General features: G+C 51.8%; 2 protein-coding genes across 8 annotated transcripts in view; both read left to right on the plus strand.

Moving 5' to 3' along the window:
• The first annotated feature begins 31 nt into the window (after positions 1–31).
• Positions 32–6,574, plus strand: SFXN2 (sideroflexin 2). 6 transcript variants are annotated; one of them, XM_074592310.1, is made up of 12 exons: positions 37–167; positions 840–1,012; positions 1,307–1,477; positions 2,574–2,672; positions 2,832–2,907; positions 2,985–3,070; positions 3,756–3,816; positions 3,888–3,954; positions 4,504–4,553; positions 4,863–4,912; positions 5,164–5,211; positions 5,616–6,574. In XM_074592310.1, the coding sequence occupies exons 2-12, from the start codon at positions 852–854 to the stop codon at positions 5,713–5,715; spliced, it is 969 nt and encodes a 322-aa protein (XP_074448411.1). In that variant the 5' UTR covers positions 37–167; positions 840–851; the 3' UTR covers positions 5,716–6,574. The 6 variants fall into 6 exon arrangements, with proteins under 6 accessions (XP_074448408.1, XP_074448411.1, XP_074448410.1 ...); XM_074592309.1 differs by lacking the exon at positions 37–167 and adding an exon at positions 258–318; XM_074592306.1 differs by lacking the exons at positions 37–167; positions 5,616–6,574 and adding an exon at positions 258–318 and having other exon boundaries at positions 5,164–5,609.
• Positions 6,575–9,934: 3,360 nt separating this feature from the next.
• WBP1L (WW domain binding protein 1 like) overlaps positions 9,935–23,573 on the plus strand; it is a 60,644-nt gene continuing 47,005 nt past the window's right edge. The window contains exon 1 of one of the 2 annotated variants that reach the window (XM_074590129.1): positions 9,935–10,072. In XM_074590129.1, coding sequence (XP_074446230.1) covers positions 9,986–10,072 — 87 coding nt within the window. In that variant the 5' untranslated portion in view covers positions 9,935–9,985. The remainder of the gene's footprint in view (positions 10,073–23,573) is intronic. The other variant, XM_074590131.1, reaches the window with a different exon arrangement.

The raw sequence follows: 23,573 nt of genomic DNA on the forward strand, positions 1-23,573 counted from the left end.
GGCTCCGCCCCCTCACCCGGCGCGTGCGCATAAGGTGGAGCGGGGGGGAGATGGGCGCGGCCGCTCGGGTCCCTGTGATTGGCTGAGGGCGGCCACGCGTCGGAGCCTGGGGGCAGGTGGGGGCCACGTGGGCGGGAGACGGCGCGCGAGGGGCCTGGGGACGGCAGGTAGGGGCCACGTGGGGCCGCGCCACGGCGAGCGGGGCGGGGAGGGGCGGGGTGGGGTGTGCGGGGCGTGCGGGGCAGTGGCATGGGAAAGGAAGGGAAGGGACAGCGCGGTGGCATGGGACAGCGCGATGTGGCAGGGATGCGGGCATCGGTGGGGCTGCGCAGTGCCGCCACAGGAGGGTGCAGTGCCACAGCGGGTGCCGGCAGCGTTGGGGAGGAGGGGTAGGAGGGTGCAGAGTACTGCCGTGGGGGCATGCAGTGCCACAGGGGGACGCGGTGCCATGCCCTGCGCACACGAGTGCGGGGCGCAGGGTAGCGCCCCAGCGGGGAGGGCGTGCAGGGCAGTGCTGTGCAGCCCCTGGGAGGGGGGAGCTGGGCCCCGCGGTGCTGTGCAGCGTGATCCCACCCCAGGGAGGGGGTGCCAGGTGCTGGGTGGGGGGCAGCGCAATTTTGGGGACCCCACGGAGGGAGGGCGGTGTGTGAAGGAGTGGCCTCCCCGCAGCGTTCGGCCGGCAGCAGGGGCACAGGAGGCTCCCAGGCTCAGGGCTGCTGAAAGTCCAACTTTCCCGTTAAATATAAACCTGCCATGGCTCTCGCTCAGTTAACCGCCCCTGTGGCCGTGGCAGGCAAGCCAGGCAGGATCCTCCCGAGCCGCTTTCTCCCCCTGCCCAGACCCACGGCGAAATGGCCACTGTCCCCCTCGGCTTCAACATCGATGCCCCGCGCTGGGACCAGAGCACCTTTGTGGGGCGCCTGAAGCATTTCCTCAACATCACCGACCCGCGGACGGTGCTGGTGCCGGAGGAGGAACTGGACCGGGCCAAGGCCCTGGTGGAAGGCTGCAGGTGAGGGGCCGGGGGACAGCGGGGGCAGATGCCATCCCTGTGCCCATGGCCATACCCGATCGCCCTGCAGGGCCATGGGGGGATGGAGACAGTCGTTCCCCATTTGGTGCGCTGGGACGTAACATCCGTCGGAGGTGGTTCCAGGCTTCTCCCAGGAACTTCAAGCTGGGACAAGTTTCCCTTGTGGGAGATGTTTCCTCTGCCTTTCATGTTTGGTGCCCGGGGCACAGAGCCCAGTGGTGCCGGGTGCTTTTGAGTCTGTGCGGCTCTCCCTGACGGGCTCTGGGCTTGCAGGGCCGGGCTGGTGCCGCCGGGAAGCAGCCAGGAGCAGCTGCTCTATGCCAAGAAGCTGTACGACTCAGCCTTCCACCCTGACAGCGGCGAGAAGATGAACCTCATCGGGAGGATGTCCTTCCAGGTGCCGGGGGGCATGGCCCTCACCGGCTGCATGCTCCAGTTCTACCGGTGAGCTCCTGGGGACGAAGCCGTGACAGCCCCCAGCCCCTCGAGGGGTCCCTGATGGGCAGGACACGGCCAGTCTGTCTCCTCTGGGGCTGGCTGCTGCCCGAGGCATGCCCGTGGCTGCTGTGCCTGCCTGTGTCCCGTGGCCAAGCCCCATGTCCCTGTGCCCTGTCCCCAGCGCCCAGCCTGTGGTGGAAGCATTGTGGATCCTCCGGGCCCCTGGTACAGCTGGGGACAATCTCGCTTCACCCTGAGCTCTCAGCTCTGCTCAGCTCTTTCCAGAGCCCCTGTAATGATTAACATGACCAAGTCCTGCATGGCCGCTGCCCTTGCTCCGTGGACCTTAATGGCTCCTGAAACTAGCGACCAAACGTGTCCCCAGGCCAGGCTGATGCAGCATCTCCAGCCCATGACAGTGGGCCCCTGCACGTCCCTTCTGAAATGGCTGCTGGGGGGCAGAATGATCCTGTCTCTATCCCAGAGGCTGTGTGGGACAGACACTGCCTTTCCCAGTGGATCCCCATCCCACCCCTGCTTGCTGGACTGGTTTGCCTGTTGCTGGTGAGGTCCAGCCTAGATGGGAGATCTCCCAGTGCTGATGGGTCACCCTCTTCCCAGCCCATCTCCACCCTCCTGCATCCCAAAGCTTGCTCAGACCCACATCTCCCTGTGTCCTCTCCTGCCCCATGTCAGTGTCCTTGAGATGCCAGTAAGAGCCCAGACATCCTGGTCACCCCCAGAGCTGCTTTTGTCCCCATATGCCCCCTCCTTGCCACTTTCATTGACGAAGGCTTATCTCAGCCCAGCAGGACGGCTGCTGCCCTGCCAAGACCAAGTCTCCCACCCCTGCCTGGACACCCTGCAGGGCTGGGCCCCCTCCTGTGCTCCCCAAAGCCCCGTGGCAGCCAGGACTCCTGGGATCCTTTTCCAGTTCTGCCACTGGCTCATGGCTTTGCCACAGTGCCTCAGTTTCCCTTGAGGGACACCATGACACGGGTATCGAGGGCATCTTGTCTGTCCCCCCACGACGTCTGGCCCCAGGCACAGAGCAGGTGTCCCTGACGGCCCTTGGGTGCTCTCTTGTCCCTTCCCTCCACAGGACAGTGCCTGCTGTGGTTTTCTGGCAGTGGATGAACCAGTCCTTCAATGCCATCGTCAACTACACCAACCGCAATGCCGCCTCTCCCATCTCACTGAGGTGAGCGTGCCCCTGCATGGGATGGGAGCCCTCTATGTTGGGACCCCCCCTGATGCCCCATAAAGACCTCCCCCATGTCCCATCTTGAGCACCGAAGGAACAGGATCGAGTCAGAGTTGGGGTTTCTGTTCTCTCCCTTCTTTGTAAAATGTTGTCCAGGCAAATCGGCGTGGCTTATGTCACAGCCACCAGTACAGCCCTGGCCACTGCGGTGGGACTCAACCTCTACACCAAGGTACGCCGGACTGGGGCTGGGTGAGGCAGCTGGCCACATCCTGCCCTCCCACACTGATGCCAGCCTGTCTTCTGCAGCGAGCACCCCCCTTGCTGGCCCGTTGGGTCCCCTTCGCAGCTGTGGCTGCTGCCAACTGTGTCAATATCCCCATGATGCGGCAACAGTAAGTGCCATGCACGGCTGGGGTGCTCGAGGGACCCGGCTTCCTCTGAAAGCAAGCCAGTGGTCACCAGGCTCCTGGGCTGCCTGGTTGCCCTACCGCAGTTTCCCATCCCAGGGGAGGGAGGGGGTGGAAGGACAGGAGGGAGGTGACGTGGGGTCTGCTCATTTGCAGTGCCAGGTGGGGTGGCTCAGCCTCTATGCAGAGCAGGAGGGGGATTTGGGGCTGAGAATAGCTGTTCTGGGGTCTGGGCCAAAGATCTTCTCTGTGTGTTCATGGGAGAGGCCCCAGTCGATGATGTCCTGGTGCTGGGACCCCCTAGATGGGGTCCATGTGGAGACCTGTGTCTGCTGCTTGGGGTCCCCCGTGGGTGACGGCACAGGGAGGTGGGGTGCTGTGCTGGGGACTGTCCCCTGGCTCGACTGCATGTCTCAGGCTGGTGTCCGTCCCCCGGACAGCTGGACCCTGTTCACAGCCATGCCCTGAAGATGGCAGCATCGGCTGAACTGGGGACTGTGGCAACCTGGGACGATGGAGCCCTGTGCCCTGGGACCAGGGCTGGGGGTGGCTGGGGCTGCTGTGCCAGCACAGCACAGAGGACCCCCTTGGCACCCGCTCACTCCATTGCTGTGTCCTCATGCATCCCCAACCATCCCAGCCCTGACTCACATCTGCATGTGTCCTCCAGGGAGATCATCAATGGGGTGACAGTGACGGATGGGGACAACAATGAGCTCGGCTGCTCCAGGGTGAGTCTCGGGATGGGTGTCCAGGTTGGGACATGGTGTGGTGGGGGCTCACCCACTACTCTTACTTGCAGAGGGCAGCAGTGAAGGGCATCGCGCAGGTTGTGGTCTCCAGGATCACCATGGCGGCACCGGGCATGAGTGAGTGCGGCGTAGGAGGGTGGGGGCCAGACCCGGGGCTCCCCCAGGACCTGCCACCTCAGTTTCCACCCGGGAAGGAGAGGGAGGATGTCCCTGCATCCCAGGTGGCGTTTGGTCTCATCTCACTGGTGGAGCTGGTCTCCCCATCCTGCCATTCCCATCAGAGTTCCCCAAGCTCCCAGCCCTCCCCATCCCAGCCCACAGCCCATGGGGAATGTGGGGTGTTCCCATGGTGGTCGGGCCCCACAAGGACACCTCTCACACTCTCTGGCCCTGACTCCTCGTCCCACAACCCCACATCCCCTTGCCCTTATGAGACCCTTGCCATGCCACAAGCCTGGAAGGAGGGACAGGAGCACAAGGAGTAGAGACTGTGCTGCCTGGATGATGGATGGATGGGGGTCCTGTGCCAGATCCTTGCCGTGAGCAAACACCCAGTGGCCTCCAGAACAACCAGCCGCTGCCATGGCCTCCAGAAGGAGGGTCCTGCTGGGGCAGCCCTGCAGGCTGGCGTGTGGAGGGGCCCTGACCTCTTCTTTCTGCACCTAGTTATTTTGCCCATCATCATGGAGCGACTGGAGAAATTCCCCTTCATGCAGGTGAGCCCACATTTCTCCTGCTGTGGTTTTCCAGTGGGTCCTGCGGTGTCCCAGCCCTTGCTCTCCAGCCACCAAGATGCTGGGGATAAAATTGGGGGGAGGTGTGTGCAGACCCCAGCTTGCTTTCCCCCCTGTTCGACTCACCGGTACACCAAAGGTCTCTCAGGTGACATGGAGAGGCTGCGGGAGGGTGGCCAGTGGCATCCTGGAGGTGTTGTGCATTCAGCCCCATTGAGGGGAGAAGCCTCCCCACCCCATGAGGAGGCTTGCCGTGAGGTTGGGGACTCATTCCCGGCTCTTCCCTTGCAGCGGATCCGGGTTCTCCATGGGCCTCTGCAGGTGCTGCTGTGCGGAGGCTTGTAAGTATCTCACTGCTCGACAGCCTGTGGGTGTCCAGAGCGTGGCTCTGAGGGGTGCTTGAAATCACCCCAGCAAAAAGACCTCTTTCCCAGCAGGGGGTTGCAAAGCTGCTTGCCTTTCAGCCTCGGCTTTTCACAGTTGTTGGGAGTTGTGGGGCATGAGCAGCACCCCTTGGGCTGAGATCCCTATAGCTGGGGGCAAATGGGCTGCGATCCCCAACACTAACACTCAGCTTTTCTCTGTCCCGCAGCCTCCTGTTCATGGTGCCGGCAGCCTGCGCCCTGTTCCCACAGAGATGGTACCTGTCTCGCTATTTCCCCCTCCTGTGTGGGACCTCAGGAGCCTTCCTCCTCCCCTCGCTCTTCTCTGCCCATCCCAGGAGAAGCACGATGGGCACCCACGCTTCAACCCAAGGCAGTACCTGCCTGTACACACTGGTGCCCTGGGCAGCAGGAGAGCATGTGCCTCCCCTGCTCTGCGGGCTCTGTGCTGGGAGCAATGGGACTCCCAGCCCCATGGGCAGCTCTCTGCGCCCCAGCACTGGGAGTGGTGGATGACAGGGATGGGTGGTGGGTCTTGACTGAGCCTGCAAGATCCCAGGGACTGCAGGGGATCTTGAATGGCAAGGGGAAGGGAGGGTGGCCTGACTAGTGGTTAGGGAGGAGGATCGCAGGTCTCAGTGTCTATCCCCTCTCCCCACAGCTCCCTTGCGCTGACTGACCTCGAGCCGGAGCTGCGTGACGGCATCGTGGCCAAGCATGGGGACAAAGTGCCGTACGTCTATTTTAACAAGGGACTGTGAACAGAAACTACCTCAGGAGCCATCACACCCCTCCGTCCCCCTACTGCCACCACCTCGCATCCCCTGAGCAGGGCTCAGAGGCATGGTCCAGCCAGATCTGTCCCCCAGACCAGCACTGTCTCTGCTGCCTCCTTTCCCCCCGAGAGGCAGGATCTGGCTCTGCACACCCAGCTTGCAGCACCTGGGCTTGTCCTGAGCTTCCCCCCATCTGGTGCTGGCCGTGTCGCTGCCTGACCACGTCTCTCTTGCCCTGGACGATGGCTGCACTTCCCATGCCTTCCTCCTGGCCTGTGCAGGAGGATCTGCCCGGCCTGTCTGAGCCTCGTGCGGTCACTGGGCACGGCCCTGTGAGGCATCAGGCTCTGTCCCTCCGGGCTCTGAGCACAGTCCTACCTCTGAAGGCAGGCACCCTGCCATCGTACCAGGAACCAAATCACGTTGCTGCCTTAAACGACCACAGTGGCCTTTTACCAAGAGCTGGATCCCGCCTTGGCAGGTGGGAAGGGACCAATGCTTGGACCATGCCTTCCTTGCTCTCAGGATCAGGTTTTATTCACCTTGTGATTGCCACAATCCAGGAGAGAAATAGCCAATTGTTTTTAAGCTCTAATTTTTGCAATCTAGCCATTCCTCTGAGCACAAGAGCCAGCCATCACCCTTGTCCTGCGTCTCACTGTTCCCATGGTAGGACTGAGGACCTGCAGCCTTGGGGGACTGTTGACTCTGGGCTCCCTTGGACAAGTGGGAAGGAGACAGGAATCACAAAGCTGTCAGGGCATGAACTCAGGCTCTGAACAGCAACACTGCAAATGGCAGAGAGGAGGGTTGCAAAATAAAATGTGGTGATTTTTAAAAAACAGCAGTGGATTCTGCTTTTGGCTGGTCTCTGGGTGTCTGGTTCCCTGGGCAGGGCTGGTATGTTGGTCTTACTCCTGCCTTGAAAGGGAATGGTGTGGGCTCTGTGTCTGACCAGGCACCAGGGTGAGGGTCAGCACAGGGGCCAGGAGAAAGAGGAAGAGCCATGAGGCTCTGCAAGGGCTGGCATGAGCCTTGAAACCTTTGGGCATCCCATGCAGCCTTCCCTGAGAGGCTCCTGGGGCTGCAAACAGTTCCGAGGCACGTGACAAGGTAGGTGACAGTGCTGTGCTCATGGTGACTCTGGTCCCTTTGGGGGGATGACACTGGGTGATCCTACACCCATGGGTGCTGTTTGTCTTCTTGTCCAGGCAGCGTTTGCATGATGCTGACCTGGGTCTGCCATGCGGCCTCTCCCACCCCAAAGAAGACTGGCTTGAGTTTTCGGCTGCAGACTATTTTCAGAGGAGGAAGGAGCCCTGGAGTTCAGCCCAAGTCTTGGGCTAAAGTCCTGGCCCTCAACCACCTGTGTCCAGGCTCTCTGCTCGCTGATGAACACCCCTCGGTGGGAGAAGCGTGTTTCTAACCAGCTGTATGATGGGGCAGCTCGGAGAGCCCCATGGCCCAGCGGATGGTCCACGCTTGCCCCTCCAGCCAGGGATATTTGTCAGGTCCCAGAGAGCAGCAGCATCCCAGCACCGCCTGGATGCCCAAGCGGCGGCACAGGGTCTGCAGCCAAAGGGCTTTCTGGCATTAACGACTCCACTCCTACAGAGTGGCCAAACCCAAAACGTACTTCTTGAAGGGCCAAGCTGCATCCACATCAGGTTTGCTTCTGCCCAAGCTGCAACAGGCAGAGGGTAATGTCTCCAACCACAGGTAGCTACAGCTAGAAAGCTGCGCAAGAGCTCTGAAATAATTAATAGGTCAGCAGAAAGTAGGAAAATGTGTTCAAACTTGTGTATCTGTTCCATGGGCATTATTAGATCTCTTGTTAATGTGCAATTAAAAGAATAGATAAGCACATGAAATGTAACAGATGTCACTCCTGTTGGGAGTGGGAAGAAGTCACCAGGAGACATCTCTAAGCTCCTTAACTCAAGCTGCTCTTACCCTACACCCAAAACTGCTTTGAGCACTTTTAGGAGGGTACCTGCAGCGGCCTGGGCTGTATTTGTGTCCAAGGTGCCTCTGGCATGCTCGGGAGCATGGTGATGCTTGTGAAACCATGTGCTGCAGCACCCTGAAACTGCCCTTCCCCTGTGCATTGCAGCACGCTCTTACTGTTGACCCTTCCTGTGTTTGCAGTGCGTGGGGGTCCCGTCAGAGCAGGGGACTCTGTGGCCAGCAATGCCAGGGCAGCAGCCACCCAAAGCCAAGGTTGGGACCACAATGGGAAAGCCTCAGTGGTTTTGTCACTCCTTTTTTCCTGTCCCCAGTCATACCAGAGGGGCGATGGAGCAGGAGGACCCTCTGAAGAGCTATTGCCACCTTGTGCCAGCTCTCCCCCTGCCCTGGGGAGCAAGACATGGTACAGTTCCTTGCTCTTAACCAGAGGAAGAGGATTGCTCTGGGTTTGGAGTATCAGCAAGTCATCCTCAAGCCAGACCTCCCCCCCAAGCTTATAGCAGTGGATTCCCTCTTCAGATTGACATAGATTTATGCCAGCTGACAGTTTAGCTCAGCGGGGTTTCTAGGTTTCTAGGTTGTAGCTGGAATCTCCCCCGGAGGATTCGAGTCATCTCAGCAGCTCACGTCGCAACAGTGTCAGGAGATGGTCGTGCAGCCGGTGTCTGCCTGCACTCCCCAAACCCATAGTAACTCCCCAGCCTGCCTTGGTCTTGCCAGTGAACAGAGAAGTCAAAGCCAGGCTGCAGGCAGCAAGTCCCCATGCTGCCAAGGGTGGCTCCGGCCAGCCCTGCCTCCATTTCCCATGGCTGCAACAGGAAGGAAACCTCATTGCCAGGAATCAGAGTAGGATTCATTCCTGTTTGGGAAGAGCTGCAAGTGTTAATTGCACTCCAGCAATGAGTCACACCTGATCTGGGCTTGTCCTGTGCTCCAAATGCACTCGCCACCTTCTCCCTGCTGTGCCTCTAATTTCAGGGCTAGCTGGAAACAGGAATAAAACTCCTTTAATAACTGTGCGTGGCTGAAATGTCAGTGCTGCAGCATGTTTACAACCTCCCTTCAAATGATAACCAGGCCAAAGATGTCATGTTGGGCTGCAGCAGAGCCCGCGGAGGGGCTGGGGAGGCATGGGAGGCTGGGGGTCTTCTCTGAGGCATCAGCAGCCCCAGCAGGCAGGCTTGGCTCACCACCCCTTGCCCGAAAGCCAGTGGAGGCTGGTGAACTGGCTGCCTACGGAGAGAGGAACAAGCAGGGTGCACGTGTAATGGGTTAACACCTACTGGCAAGCTGATCCAGCGGGGTTAGGTGTGCCCTGAGTACTGCCCTGATTGAAAAATGCCAGGGTAGGAGATAAGCTGCTAAGTCGATTATTTTTTTTCTGGCTTTTCTTAACATGTTATCTGAGCATCTGATAAGCCTCGTCATGCCAGTCCAGCATGGAGGCTGCCTGGCGTGCCGGGAGCGGAGCTGTAGAAAGCCTCTGCCGCTGACCCAGAAACACGGGCCATCTCCCCCGAGCTGTGAATTAATCCCAAGTACCGGTGTCCCCGTTCTCCCAGAGATGCAAGCCTGGGCCAGGGTCTGGTCTGTGGGGACATGCGGGGACCTGGCCGTGGTGGGAGATCCTCTTCACCGTGCTGCTCCCGTCTCCGGACGGGGCTGGCACCAACACATCGAGTCCAGCCCCATGCTGCTGCTGCTGCCATTTTAGCACCCTCTCCACGTCAAGCTCCCCGGTGCGCCCCAGGTCCGGGTGGACTGTTTGGGTCTGAGACTCTGTGGGAGCACTGGGGAGGAGGCCGAGCGGGGATCGCCATACCCGGGTGTCACCAGGTGGATGGGGGATGAGTGCCTGGCTGCCACTGGGGTGCCAGAGAGGCTGTAGCAGGCCAAAGGGTGCTTCTGCACCCGCCTTTTGGCAGTGCCCGGGTCTGCCCCCGGGGGTGTATTGCACTGGGGCTGCAGGACCAAGGGGCTGCAGGACCAAGGGGCAGCCCCCCACCCCCTCTCCAGTCAGTTCCGCCACTCACAACATGGCAGTCCTCGCCCTACTCCGGGCTCCCTTCCCGGTGCGCCACACTCAAGATGGCAGCTCCCTGCGCGCAGGCCCCGCCCCTCCCGGTTCTGCCCTAAGCGACAGCGCCCTGAGCCAATGGCACACCAAGAGGCGCGCCGTCCGCCCAATAGGCGGCGGGCTGGGGCGGGGCGGGGCGCGGGGTGCCCCCTCGGCTCCCGTCCCGGGCCGCAGTCGGGTTGGGGAGGCGGGGAGCGGGGGGTGGGGGGGATGGCGAGGAGGCTCCGCGCCGTCATGGCTTTGCTGCTGTTCCAGGCCCTGCCCGAGGGTCTGCCCGCCAGCGTGGAGCCTGCCCAGGTAGGGGCTGCCCTGGAGGGGCCGCCTGGGGGGTGGTCTGGGGTCGCGCCGTGCTGGAGGGATGTGTCCCTGGGGCGTGGGTCCGTCTGTGGGGGCCCGCAGGCCTTGTGGGGGGCGTGGTATGAGCGCTGCGGCCTCCGGGGTGAGGGGGGCGGCTGGTGGGGTGGGGGGTCAGGCTGGGCTGGCAGGGGCGGGAGCGTGCATGGAGCGTCTGGGGCTCTTGGGGCTGGTGGAGGAGGCTTTTGGGGGCCCGCCTAAGGTTTGGGGACCCCCCTTGGTCTAAGTGGAGCTGGAGGAGATGCAGAGACCTGAGTTCGGGGGTGCCGGTGTGTCGTGGGGACGGAGAGGTGTTGTAGGGACTTAGGTACGGGTGGCAGTGCCTCTTGGAGGTGCTTTGTGCGGCAGGGTGGCTGCAGGACATGGAGAAAGGTGTTTGATGGTGGTTGACTGGAGATGATGGGAAAGATGGCTATAGTGAGGGCAGAAGGCTTCAGCTGGCAGGTGTGCAGGGGCCTGTGGATGGAGGTACATGTGTCTTTTGGGGGTGGTGACAGGGAAGAAGGTGGGCTGTGAGGGGACAGGGCTGGAGGAGGTTTGGGATGAGCTGAAGGGTGGCCATGGGGCAGCTGGCCAGAGGACCTGGGTCGGCAGGGAAATGGGACTCGTGTGGTGCTGTACAGGCCAGGTGAGCTGGTCTTCCCGTGGCAGGAACAGTGGTGGGGAGGTTCGGTGCAAGGCTCTGCGCAGAGGGAGGGAAGAGGGAGTGGGTCTTGACCGGGATGAGGGGAATTAGGCCTTATCTTTGTAGGCTCTGACCACCTGCTTACTACCTTCTTCATGCCTGGAAAGGGCTTTAATGAAGTTGATTCTCTCTTCTTCATCTCTTTACTCTGTCTCCTGTCTATGCTGCAATGTCTACTGTTTGGATCTCCAGTGATGTTCTTGGGTCCCCCAGTGTAGACACCTGTAAACCTCTCCCACCTCAATCTGTATGCTCAGTGTCACTCGGAGAGGACTGTACTAGGCCAAGCAACCTGTGCACGACCTGGATCTTACTGTTCATGGACTCAAGATGTCTTTTTTACCCTAGGTAGAACGTAGGTCAAATATGACTTCTGATTTGATGTGGTGTATTACTTATAAGGTACAAATTGTAGTTTGCATTTGTTGAAGGTTTGAGCCTGTGAGATGCTGATCTGTGACTGTAGGTCACAGATGCTGTGAGTTGAACGGTGCTTAGTGTTGCTTCTGGAAGGGGTCCATTGAAATATTTCCCAATGCTCCTCCAGGAGGAGGAGGTGAGGAGTTTGTCTATGACTACAGATGTGTTCCTCCTTTTGAATTTCCTTCTTCTTTTCAGGGTGCTGAGAGCATCAGATCTGCTTCAAAAGCTGTGTAATTCCCTGTTGGTAGTGTCATCCCAAATCTGTTTCAGCCATGCCAAGGCTAGGGCTTGGCCGTTGCTGCCCTAGAGAGCCAGATGCAGGATTGTGTTGAATGGCATGTTTTCCACATTGTCTCAACTGCCTTTAACAGATGGAAGTCCTACCTCTTGCTCCGTTTCATCTTCAAGTTGAGGCACATAAACTAAGTGTATATAAGCACATCTCAGGTCTGTTTTGCTCTGGTTGTTGCGGTATTCCAGCTGCAAGCAGTGGTCAGGTGGTAGGATTATCTGTACAGAAGCTGTGAAAGTCTTCAACCCTCTACATGCTAACAAAAATACCATACCTGCTTTGAAGAGTGTGAAAAATGCTCTGCTTCGTACAGCTTATACATTAGTCAAGGAGCTAGTAGAAGAAAGGAATAGGAAGTAGAAAAGGAGGAAAGGAAAGAGGAGGAGGGCGTGGAAGCAATCATACAACTAGCTTGCTTGTGGAATAGTTGCATACATGATTTGTGGATATCCTCTTCACTCAGCACACCAGAAATAATCCTAAAAATAGTAAGTCTTGAGTGGTATAATACATGAGAGTGGGGGAGAAGAGCTTTGGCGGCCTATGTTTTCTTTCACTTAGATATGGATGCTTCTTTTACTCATTTTCTTTTCATAGTTTGTCTATATAAAACTCTTGCTGGTTATTTTAGATCTTAAATGTAGACTCTGTCTGTCAAAAAGCTGGTATTATCTCACTGCATACTAGAGATTGACAGCTACCCACTCAAAAATGACAGTGGTAATGTAGGATAGTGAAAATGAGCATGTAACAAAACTTCGTCTGCTTAGGTGTTGCCTTAGAGCCCGGTTTCCTCAGAGCAGATAGGCTTGTAGTGAAGAGCTGCAAATGGGCAGTGCTGGACTTGGGAGATCTCCGCACCAAGGGTCCCTTGTGTTTCTAGCTGAAACTCTGACAGCATTGGCCTCTTGTCCTCTTCAGATCATTGCTGCCCATGCTGCCTCTTGTGACTGCTGCCTACTTCCATCTACCTTGCAGACATTTGCCATGTCCTGCTTGCGTCTGCTGTCAGGGAGAGCTTGTTGTTCAGGCCTCCTCACCTGCAAAAACTGTCCCGCAGACCTGGTGGTCTAAGGCTGGGAGGTTCTGCAGGAAATGTGTCCTCTAAATAATTCAGGAGGTGGAGCTGTACTGCCTAGCCGCACTGAACAAACATTCCCGAGAACACGCTGTACTCTGCAGGAGGGTCTGATTTTTCAGGTTAAAATAAGTCCAGGCTGCCTAGGATCTTCAAAGGCCTTTCTTTTAACTCAGACTTGTTTGGGGTGGTGGCTGGAGGAGAATGGAGATAATTAGCTCATCACCATCCTGAGTAGAAGTTGTTTAACTGTCTCCATGGCTATTCTTTGCAGTTTCACTTATAATCAGAACACAAAACTCTGTTAGCTGGAGTTGAAGCATTTATCAGTAGATTATGGGTGGAAGTACTGCAATTATGTAATAAAATCAGGATAAACGTCACAGGAAGAAGAAATCTAGCCATGTTCAGTTGCGACTGTAGATGTATAGCCTTAACACACCTTTTTGAAGGAGAAGGAAGTGAGGAAAAAAGAAACTAACATCTTTAACAATGAGCTTGATCAAATTCATAGTGAAAACTTTGACCATTAATCATTTTTCTATTGTAGTTTTTCTTTATGGGGCAGAGTAAAGGTTATTTGACCGCCTCAACTATCTGTCTGCTTCCCATGCCTGCAGCTTAATTATCACATAGTTTTCTCAACTGTTGTTTTCTTTAAAAACAAGAGATTTAAGTGAATGTTAACTATGTGACAAGTTTGAGGAATCCGTCTTTCTCTAATAAGGTGGTTTTGAGCCAAAATCTGACAGAAGCATGCTCTTCTTAAAGACCCATTTCATCCCAAATTAAAGACTTTGCTTGAAGTACTGTGACTGGTGGGATGATTCATCGTATGTGACAAAGAGGACGAATCCTTGCTTTAAGGAAGAACTCAGCGTGACTGTCGCTGTGGCTAACACCCCTGTAACACAGAGTTTCTGTCCAAGGCTGTGCTCTAGCTGCAACCACAGCTCTGATTGCACCAATATGGAGTTACCAGGCTTCATCCAAGAGTTTGGCTGCATCTGAGCCCTTTTAGAGTATCACTTAAGGTAGTTTGTGACCTGAACAGCAAAGTTTCAATTATCCTCATGTAAGAGAGGCTCATCTCCTTGTCTGTAAATTTAAGACAACTTTTTTGATGAAGGTAGAAGTAATTAGTTGCAACTGCACTTGTGTGTCTCCTGAAATGCAATTGGGGTCCTTCAGGAGGAGAGCTGCTTGTATAACTATAGGATGTATTTTGTCTGCCATGATATCTTTGTGACTCTTGGTTTTTGGCTTGCTAATTTTCACAGTTTTGGCAGGAGGCAGCAGAGATCAAAGTACGTCCTGTACTTGCTCGGAACAGGAACCTCTAAATAACTGTGCAGATTGGATTAAGGACTGCTCGTACCGTGATGATTATACCACTGTGAACTCTGGTGTCTCATCTGTATAGCATGCTTTCCCGCTAAATAAATTTTTTTTGTTTGTGAGTTGCCCTTACAATTACAGGCAATGCTGTAAGAATTTCTCCTTGCATCTCTGCAGCTGTGTAGCAGATGGAAAGCCTGGTCTGAAAGTGTCCGATGCATCCGGGGGAGGAGCATGCCAACTTTCTTCAGGATAGTCAAAGCAACTCTTTGACTGGGACCTGTCATTGCCTTTCTGAGAATTTCCCTGCCACCCTCCAAATATTAATTAACTAAAATATAACAGTATCTTAAGAATAAACTTGGGCAGCTTTTGCAGAGCTGTGCTATGCTGCAGGGGAACTTGGAAAGTTTCATCTGCCAGAGTTGTTTCGATATGATTGGGGATTTTTCCATCCTCCCAGCCTCGCCAGCCAGGCAGGGTCAGGCCAGGTCAGCCTCGTCTGGCTGTGGCAGCATCCAGTACCGACTGTCCCCGAGCGGTGGCTCTGCTGGATGCAGTGCTGCTGGGCAGCAGGGGTCCTGCCCCAAGTGGTGATACCACCATCGGCCCTTCTAGGGAGACAGAGGGATGGATGCGTTCAGTGTTCGGCCACATTTCAGTGTCAGTCACTCAACACTGGCTAAAACACCCATCGAGCCCTCACTTTGATTCCTAGAAGTGCTGCTCCGCTGCACATCTTCAGCAGTTGCTTTTCTGCTGGGGAAAGTGAGAACTGTGCTCTTCTATATAGCTCTGTCAGCCTGTATTAACCCAGTGTTATGTTGAAGTTCACCTTTGTCTGTTTTTCTGTGGTATTTGAAAGGCATTAATATAGGTTACAGTTGGTGTTTCTTTGTAATCTGAAAATATATGGACATCCTCTGAGGAAATGGGCAGTATATTTAGTAAATGCAGACCGCCCACCTTTACTTTTTGCTTTTTTTCCCCCTTTAACTCATAGTGGGAGGGCTGGCAGGGTTGAATAGACATTAGCTTGTGGCCAAAACCTAGTGATGGGCTGGTGATCTTCTGGCCTACTTCTCCATCCAGTGTGCTGTGCCCTTTGGTCGTGTCTGTGCCTGTGCAAACGTGTCCTTGTCAGGCATGTTCTGCAGTTTTAGTAACGCTGAGCTACACATGGCCTTTTGTTCTGTCTCCTGACAACATGCGTATTTGGTACTGGGTTTGGGGATGTTCCTCTAATCTGAGCTGCCCTGTTTTACAGGGTAAGAATTTGCCCTTTCTGGTTAGCTGCATAGGAATCTTCTCAACTTATTAATGCATTTAACCAGTGACTTTATGGCTGTATGCGCTCCTGTCTTGTGTTTCAGGGGGTTCATGAATCCAAGGTGACCGGGCAAGCTGCTCCTGCCAGGGTTGCACTGCTGTTTTTGCAACAATGGGGGAAAGGACTCAGCATGTCAGAGACATCTCAAAAGTAGTCTCTGAGGCAGGGCTGCTGACAATCTCTGAAGGGCCATTAGTCATGTCAGGGCAGAGATGCACGTTGCAGGACAACCTGATTGCACCAGGTTTTGGTCAGTGCTTCTGAGATGGAAGAAAGTGAGCACTGAGTGCAGGACAGTACTCCTGGATGACTTCATGGAGAGATGCTGATGGAGAGTCAGGTCCCTCCTTCCCCCTGCTGTCTTGTGTGATTAGAAAACCGACACCTAAGAAAATAGGTTTTGAGATGCCAACGCCTGAGTGCTGTGGCAGCGGAGCTCTAACAGTCAGTTGCTCACGTGGCTGAGCCTGTGAGCAGTGCACGTAACAAACACACCTGAAATAACAGCTGGCTGGAGAGCACAGGCTTGCCAAGCAGGAACTGTATGCCTGTACGTTGCCTGTGACAAGAAGCATGTTGGTGTGGCAGTCACAAATGATGCTTTTCTGTGATGTCACAGATACTGTTTGACTACAAAGGAAGGCTCAAGGTGCTGCAGAGACCTGTGATTTATCTGCTTGGACAAGGAGGAACTTGATTCTCCTCTAATGATGTGATTATCAGTGGGATCACTGCCCCCAGTATTATTTTTATATGACCACTGTAGCCTCTGGAATGACTTGTGAAACTGTCACGGAGCACTTTGCAGGAAGGGGCTTGCTGGGTGCAAAATGAGGTGATGTATGCAGGCTGAACCATTTAATGCCAGTAAGGCCAGTGTTCCTTGGCATGCTGTGCCCAGAACACCACCTGCAAAAAGAAAGGAGAGACTTTATTTTGTGTGAAGGCAGCTTGTGGTGCTGCTGGTTTGCAGGCCTCCTCCGCTGAGCCAGTATCCATCCACCCGGCATTGCTCAAGGTCTGTCCAAACTGGCAATGGAAAAGAAGATACGAGAACTGGATTGTGTAGGAGACTTAGATGCAGTTTCCCAATTCTTCCTTCTTCCCATGCACTTTTACGCCAGCACATTGTAAAACAAGTCCAACCACTGACAGTGCACTGGTGGCTTGCTAGCAAGTGACTGCTTGAGCATGGAAAAAATCACCAGTGCATCAGGGGACAGAGCTCTTGCTGTTTTAAACGCTGCTGGCCTCTTGCTGCTAATGGGTTGCAGATGTGTAGGTGGGTATGGCGAGCAGCTACCAGTACTGACAAGCTGTAGAATGCTGGGTTTAGGGAAGAAGTGAGAAGAGCGACCTTCCCTTTTCTCATGGGGGTTCAAGACCTCAGGATCCTGAATGCAGTCGTTAGGACAAGCAGAGGAAAGAATTTGCCTAAAGAAGGGAAAGATCTGCTAGCAGTAAAGAAAAGGATTCTCCCTTCTTTCCTCTTTAATCTTTTGCATTACTGTGAGGTAGAAGTTTGTTGCTTCTAGTGGTGATGTGTTTTTATTTCATCTCTGGTTCTGGTGTGCACAAGGCAGTGACAGAAATTTCAGAGGCAACTCAAGAGCAGGGGTTCACAATTTTTTGAGATCTGGGAAGGATCATGTTCAAAGCAAAAGCTAATTGTATCTCGGCTCTACTCGAGGCTGAGGGAGCCTGTCGAGATACTGATTTGCCAGAAATTCTGAGGTGGGACAGAGTGTGTCTTTACCCAGGAAAACGGATTTTGTTGATGGAAAGAAGATAGTTGACAGAAGGAGGTAAGCTTTATGCAGTTACCAGTGTCTGTCTCCCCATTAATTAATTTTGAAGCCACTGGCTAACTTGAATGAAATTTGAATAGGAAGAGACCTCAAAGACATAAGATTTCAACAGAATTCCTGGAAACAGATAGGCACAGAGAGACCTTAAAAAAACCCAACCAACCAACCAAAAACAGGGAAGGAAGCATCACTGAGTGAGAAGCTACAGTTGCAAGCTGCTTAAACACAGAAATTTGCGAGTCCGTGATTAACTGACTTGATATATGCCATAGCTTCTGGAAAACTTCAATTGGAGCTCACAGTTTGCTAGCCTGCAAAGTCAATCAGCCTTGTGGAACAAATTGATGGGAGGTCAGCTTTATGGAGCTCCAGTGGTTACAGAACTACTTTTATTTTTCTTTTTCATCTCCTGATGGCTGAACAGCAAATTGAAGGGGAAAAGGCTGATAAGCTGCAGAGAGAGTTATGAAGAGCGTGTTTTGCCAGGAATCTGGAGTCTCACCAGCCATCTTGAGCTTTCCCTGTGTAAAAGGTGTTGAGCATTGCCTGTTGGAAGCGGGGAGGAAACTCGAACACTAATGGCATGCCAGCAGATGGTGCAGAGGCTTTTTAGTGAGCAGAACTGATTTGCATTTTTCTCTTATGTCCTAGCACAGACAGATATGACCAGCAGGTCAAGTACTGTTGTCCACAAGAGATTTTTTTTTTTTTTAAATTAGTATGGAACTGGAGCTTATATTCAAGACAGCGTGAGATAATGCTGTCAGTCAAACAATAGTGTAATTGTGGCAGCCACACCAGAAACCTGATATGGAAAGAGTGCAAAATATGCAGAAATACTGGCCCTTGCCAAGCTCTGTATTCCTGACTCTTTGTAATAGGTTTCTTATTTGTTAAAACTGTATCAGTAGTTGTGTGTTTTTCTAAATAAACACCTCTTTCTCTGTGTGGGATCCTCTTTAAATCCCAGTTGGTGGATGATGGCCAACAGGAAGCCATGGGAGCTGCACGTCTTTAGCCTCAAGCAGAAGATCAGGCTGTTTTGTTGCACAGAATAGTGACAGCTGTCCCACTGGTTGTGGCAGAGAATCTGTCCCATGGAGCTAGAAACCTGCTGCAAAAGCACCTTTTAGAGCTCTCTGGTTGAGCTAAACAGGAATTGGGAGTGACTGGTGTGGAATGAAAGGGTTAAACAGTTGCTGGGGTCAGTCTGAGCCAGGAGGTAGGGGAAGGGCTGGAAGAGGTGGTGGGCGTTGTATAGGGGTGTTGTAAGGACTGAACAAAACCTTTTAAGAAGGCAGCATATCTTCAAGGCCATGATACTGGGCTGACTTCATCTCATCCTGTGTGTCAATTGTAATTGTATTGGGAAAATTACCAAAAGTGCTCCCCCCAACTCTTTCCTTGGGAGAGGAAAGTCTTTTCTTCAGATACGATGTGAAAGACCTTTACTCTCTGCTTGGAAAGCATTTAATGCAGCTACCTGAATACACGCGAAGGTCGTGACTCGGGTCTGGGTCTCCTGTGTGAAGAATTCCTCCTTTCCTTACTGGTTGTCTCATTCGTTCGTTTGCAGACTGCTTTTCAAGCCATGAACGCTGAAGACGAGGAGGAGGGTTGCACATGTATTGTGTGGTCTTCAAATTACCTTGTCGTTTTGACTTCTGTCTTTTTAGAAGAAGCAAACTTCACAAACAGCTTGCATTTGACTCTTAGGTATCCTGTGATCTGAAGCTTAGATAAAACAGGCTTGCAGACATCTGTCACTGCTGATTGTCTCCATTTACTGACACTTAGCACTTGGACTCTGACAAAGCCTGTCTTAATTTATTTTCCTCTCATTTTCCTAGCTGTATTGTTTTCTCTTTGTCTCATTGTTTTGCTCCTCTTTCCTACCCATCTTATTAGGAAATTCTTGCATCTCACATACTTGATTATTAAATATAGCTCTCAAGTTTGTCGCTCATTGTTTTACTGAGTTTCTTGCTTTTTTGCTCTGTCCTTGTATCTCTGTCCTTCCCAGGTCTTGCCAGACTACGTGATTGTACTAAACCACCACAGACCAGTTAGGCTATGGGAAGAAGAGTCAGGAGTTTTCTTCTCCTCCGACCCGTTTTGTGCCCTTAGGCCTGTCCTTTCACTGCAAAGTCCCAGGATCATCCTGGCATTAAAAGATGAATTCAGAAGAAGTCTGGAGTGATTTTGCTTTTCATAGTATTGTTTTTCATTCTGAAAACTGTAGCTTGCTTTCTCTGGAAGGACTAGCTGAAGAAGCAGTTGTCTTTTATTTTCAGCAAGCTATGTATTTATTGAGAAGCATTGTGCCAGGAAAACTTTAGATTATGAGACCAGACAAATCTGTTGTCGCCTTATTTCACCTTTGCTGGTGTGTAACTGCACGCTGATACAAAGTGTAATGACTTGCTGAATTCCTTGCATGGACAAAGCCTGGAGAAATCTCCTTCCCCACGCACCCCTGCCCCCGAAACCTATAACAGAACAGATAAATTTGGGGGAACAGAAAGAGCAGCACTGATGGTTTCTTGTCTGTGATGTATTGTCTAGCAGTGTGTAACCAAAACTCTTCTTGCTACAATCCTACTCTAAAAGGTTTTAGAAGTGTGACCAAGGGATTTAAATATATTCAGTGCGCCCTAATAAAACAGGACAAAATTTGTGTATGTAAGCAGTGAACGTAGAGATCTGCAGGGGAGGAAAACAGCACTAGACAAGATGTTCACAGTGGCCTGGCTGGGTATTGTGCCCACTTGCATCTTGACCTTCTGGAAGCAAGCAAATGGAGAGTGTATTGTGTCCATTGAACTGTGTGCCTTGCATGAGTGTAATCTGCAGGCTGGGTGAGTTGTTGCGGTTGATGTAGCCATTACCATACCGTTAATACAGAAAAAGTTAATTTTACAAATCTGGAAACTTGTAAGTTCGAGTGGCGTTCTACAAGTTGAGACAGACTCTTAAATGAACGACCCTAGATTTTTTTATTTGTATCCTTGCTATGAGAGCTCTTTTTATCACTAGCTCTTCTCTCAGATAGCCAGTGCCTGGCAACAGTTCTTCTGAAGGCACTTTCCTTCAGGACAAGGTGCAAGGTAAAACTTGTTTATGCTTTTAACTAATGTCTTTAACTGAAGAAATAGGCTTTAAAAGTAGTGCTCTTATCTGGTTCAACCCATTAACTTGTTCATTTATAGCTCTTACGCTGCTTCAGTGTTTGTTGGCTTTTTCCCCTGTCCTGAGAGCAAGCATCTTGCATGCTCTGCAGTGGTGAGGGCTCTTGAGGGTGAAGTGTCTTGATAGTTTACATAAGCTGAAGAATTAGTGGGAAGGTAAAAGATTTTTAAAAACTGCAACATTTTTCAAGGGAGATTTCTTGGGTTTAGTTGTTGTTGGGGTTTTTTGAGGGTGAATTCTAAAATATTATCAAAAGTAATTATTTTTTTAAAAGCCGCCGTGTGCTCTTGAGTCTTTCCTTTGACACGCTAGTGCTTTTTGCAAGAACTCTTCAGTCCCGACCCTGGCTTACCACCTGATATTAAGCAAGTGATTTTGCATTTCTCATCAAAAATAGGGACATTAAATGGCGAACCGTGGGGGTTTTTGAACTATGAACCGTGGGGGTTTTTGCATCAAAATAGTGGGAGATTTTGTAGTACCAGGTATATAAATATCCTGTAATTTCCCTCTTCAGCTGGAGGCCTGGATGAGAGTCTTCAGGTCTACATTATTAATTGTTAACCAAGAAACTCCTGGTTTTCTTCTGCAAGGTTTCGGTCCAAAGGTTTTCAATGCCCTCAAGTACTATGGTCAAACTTTACCTAATTGATGAGATACAGTTTTATTGTTCTTGGCTTCTTCTGTGCTTGAGTGGGGACTGTTCTTCTATTTGTCTGGAAAGCATTACTGTAAATAATCAGACACATGAGGATCAAGCTTTTGTGCACCTCACAAATTGCATGTACTGTGTTTACTGCATAGAAAATGAATAGCCCAAATGAAAGCTTTTCCTTCTTCGCAACTGTAAGTTAATTGGTTCTCTAGTGAACTCAAGAAGTTGAAATTCTTCTATCATATTCCCCCTTGGAGGCAACAGCACACAGAGATGCAGACTCGGGACGAAACCAGCAGGTTCACTGAGCAGAGCTGTGAGTTGAGAGCAAGCTTGCTGAAATGAAAATACAGAATCAGAAAAGGGAGTACAGAACCCAAACTGGCAGCGCAAACTGTTTTGGTAGCTGTGTTTTGGCTTGAAAAATCCTCAGATGCTTAGAACAGAGTAGTCTTATTTGCTAGACACTTCAGCTGCATACCATGATCTTCAGATGGCCATGAACCATGAGAGCCTGCCGTGCATACCTTGGGGCGTGAAGGGGAGAGGGAGCCCAGAGCAGGTTGCTAGCAGGTCCTCTCCATTGTGGAACGGACAGGCAGAGTGGCTTCCAAGTGCCCCTGAGATGTGGACGTTGGCACGCAAGCTTGCCTTGCTTTCTTTGGCAGCAGGGAACCCAGCAACCCAGCTGCTGGGAAGGCTCAGACATCTGTTTTAAGTTCTTTACAGGATGGGATACTTCTTATAATATCTAACCTTTCTGCAAAAAGTAAGACGATCTGCTGTGTCTAAGGAGGACATTTTATATTTGCACACTAAATAGACATCCTCCATTTCCAAAAAAGCACGGCTTGCATCTCTTTCTATTTTACATTGCACTTTTCATTTAGGTGATGAAATGAACCTTCTAGTTTGACTTCCTAGCTCTTTAGTGCTAACCTGCCTCTCTCCCCCAGTGCTTGGGCTTTCCACACAGCAGAAGCCTTTCAGATAATTCTCATGCCCTTCTGCAAAGAGGGAGCAGGGGTACTTCTGTGTGGGTGGTGGGTGTTCATCCTTGCATTTGTTGCTCTCATTAAAGTCAGAGCTTGTTCAGTTTGTGTCAATAACACCTTTGATCCTCACATTTAAATTAGATAGTGGGTGTCCTGCAGAAAAGACCTCTTTAAAGTGCTTTGGAAGGTTAAGCTGCTGCATGATTGTTAATAAAATTTCATAAAACTATGCTGGACTGGATACTATGAATAGTTTCCCAAGTTTCTTCATATTGTAGAATGCAGCAAACACGATTTATTCTCAGCTGATTGGCCTCATGTGGACTTGTGCCTGTGTAAGTAGCAGCTGAAATCAGTGGTCTGAGCACTAATCTGCAAGTCGCAGACAGTAGGTTATTATTTAGTGAGAATGCTCCACAAGTCTCTTGCTGCAGCATTTTCATTCAAAAGGTCACTTCCGTGAGTTTGTGCGCAGCTGAATTTAATGTTCTTTCTCAGCAAGGCAGGCCACACTGGAGAGTGCATAATTACAATAAATACAACTTTGTTCTCAGATGAAAAATCCATCTGAAATAAATTTTTCCAGCCCTTCCAAGAAACGCTTTTAGCAAGATAAATAAAAGCAATTCTTGCAGATTTCACATTCATTCAGCAGGAATGTTGGTGGGTGTAGGGTGCCTCCACTTAAGTCACTCATCACTGTGCCTTCTGGGCTCTATCAACTTGTGTATTCAATAGCTGGCTAAGGGTAGCATTTACAAATTGGGTATCTCGCAAACCAATTAAAACCAAGTTCATTATTTCTTACTTGGTTTGAATCCTGGTTATTACTTTGAGTAAAATTATTCTTAACAGCAAGTACAGAGTTCAGTTAGACTCTCAACTTGGGCAAACTTTAAACAATGCTTTGATAGGTGCATCTGGTTTTAGGGATGTGCGTGGATTTATACAAGCTTTTGTGGCTTTTTTTTTCTGGTTGGCACTTCTGTGTAGGCAAAGTAGATTTGTTTTCTTTTGTCTTTTATTTCGCAACACTGGAAATACTGAAAAAGTTTCTGCCTAAATACAGAAGGGAAGCTAAGAGAAGGTTGTTTTTTTTTCTCTGAACTTCTAAGCAGCTTCTTAAAAAAAAAAAAAAACCAAGAAAAAACCACGATCTTTCAAGAGACTGAGCAGAGTGTGAAATGCCCTAACTTCCTTTTCTTTTAATTTTTTGACCAATTATAGTCTAGAGGCTCTACTAGTTGATCAGAATCTTGCTCCTGGTGGAAGGTGAATCTTTGTGTAGTTTCTCTGAGTCTGTGAGCAGGTCTGGTTACCTCTGAGGTTTCAGAGGGGCTCTGCAGGGTTATCCGTGAGTGTCTGCTCCTTCCCTGCAGAGCCTATAGAAAAACAGTTCCCAGTCTTCTCCACTGGTGTGCCTTGTTTGAAACTGCCACGACCTTGGGTTTGGGAAGTACCTGGTAATATCGTAGGGTTGGTTGTTGCTGCAAGGTCACTTTTCTGCAGGGCTCTGCTGGAATCTGTGAGGCTGCAAGGGAGAAAAGACTTGCGTGGTAATGTCAATGGCAAATTAAAGATAATGTAGACATTCTGCTCTTGCAATGAATTTGGACAGCCCCATGCTGTTCTGCCTGGCATGAAGAACTGC

The sequence above is a fragment of the Larus michahellis genome, chromosome 6 (genome assembly GCF_964199755.1).
Source record: "Larus michahellis chromosome 6, bLarMic1.1, whole genome shotgun sequence".
Lineage (NCBI taxonomy): Eukaryota > Metazoa > Chordata > Aves > Charadriiformes > Laridae > Larus > Larus michahellis.

Excerpts from the sequence above, each read along its gene's own strand:
- SFXN2 (XM_074592306.1), top strand. The coding sequence starts at position 283 with ATGGGACAGCGCGATGTGGCAGGGATGCGGGCATCG. Across the intron at positions 2,673-2,831 it reads GCCTCTCCCATCTCACTGAG|GCAAATCGGCGTGGCTTATG; the intron begins GTGAGCGTGCCC and ends AATGTTGTCCAG. Across the intron at positions 3,071-3,755 it reads ATCCCCATGATGCGGCAACA|GGAGATCATCAATGGGGTGA; the intron begins GTAAGTGCCATG and ends TGTGTCCTCCAG.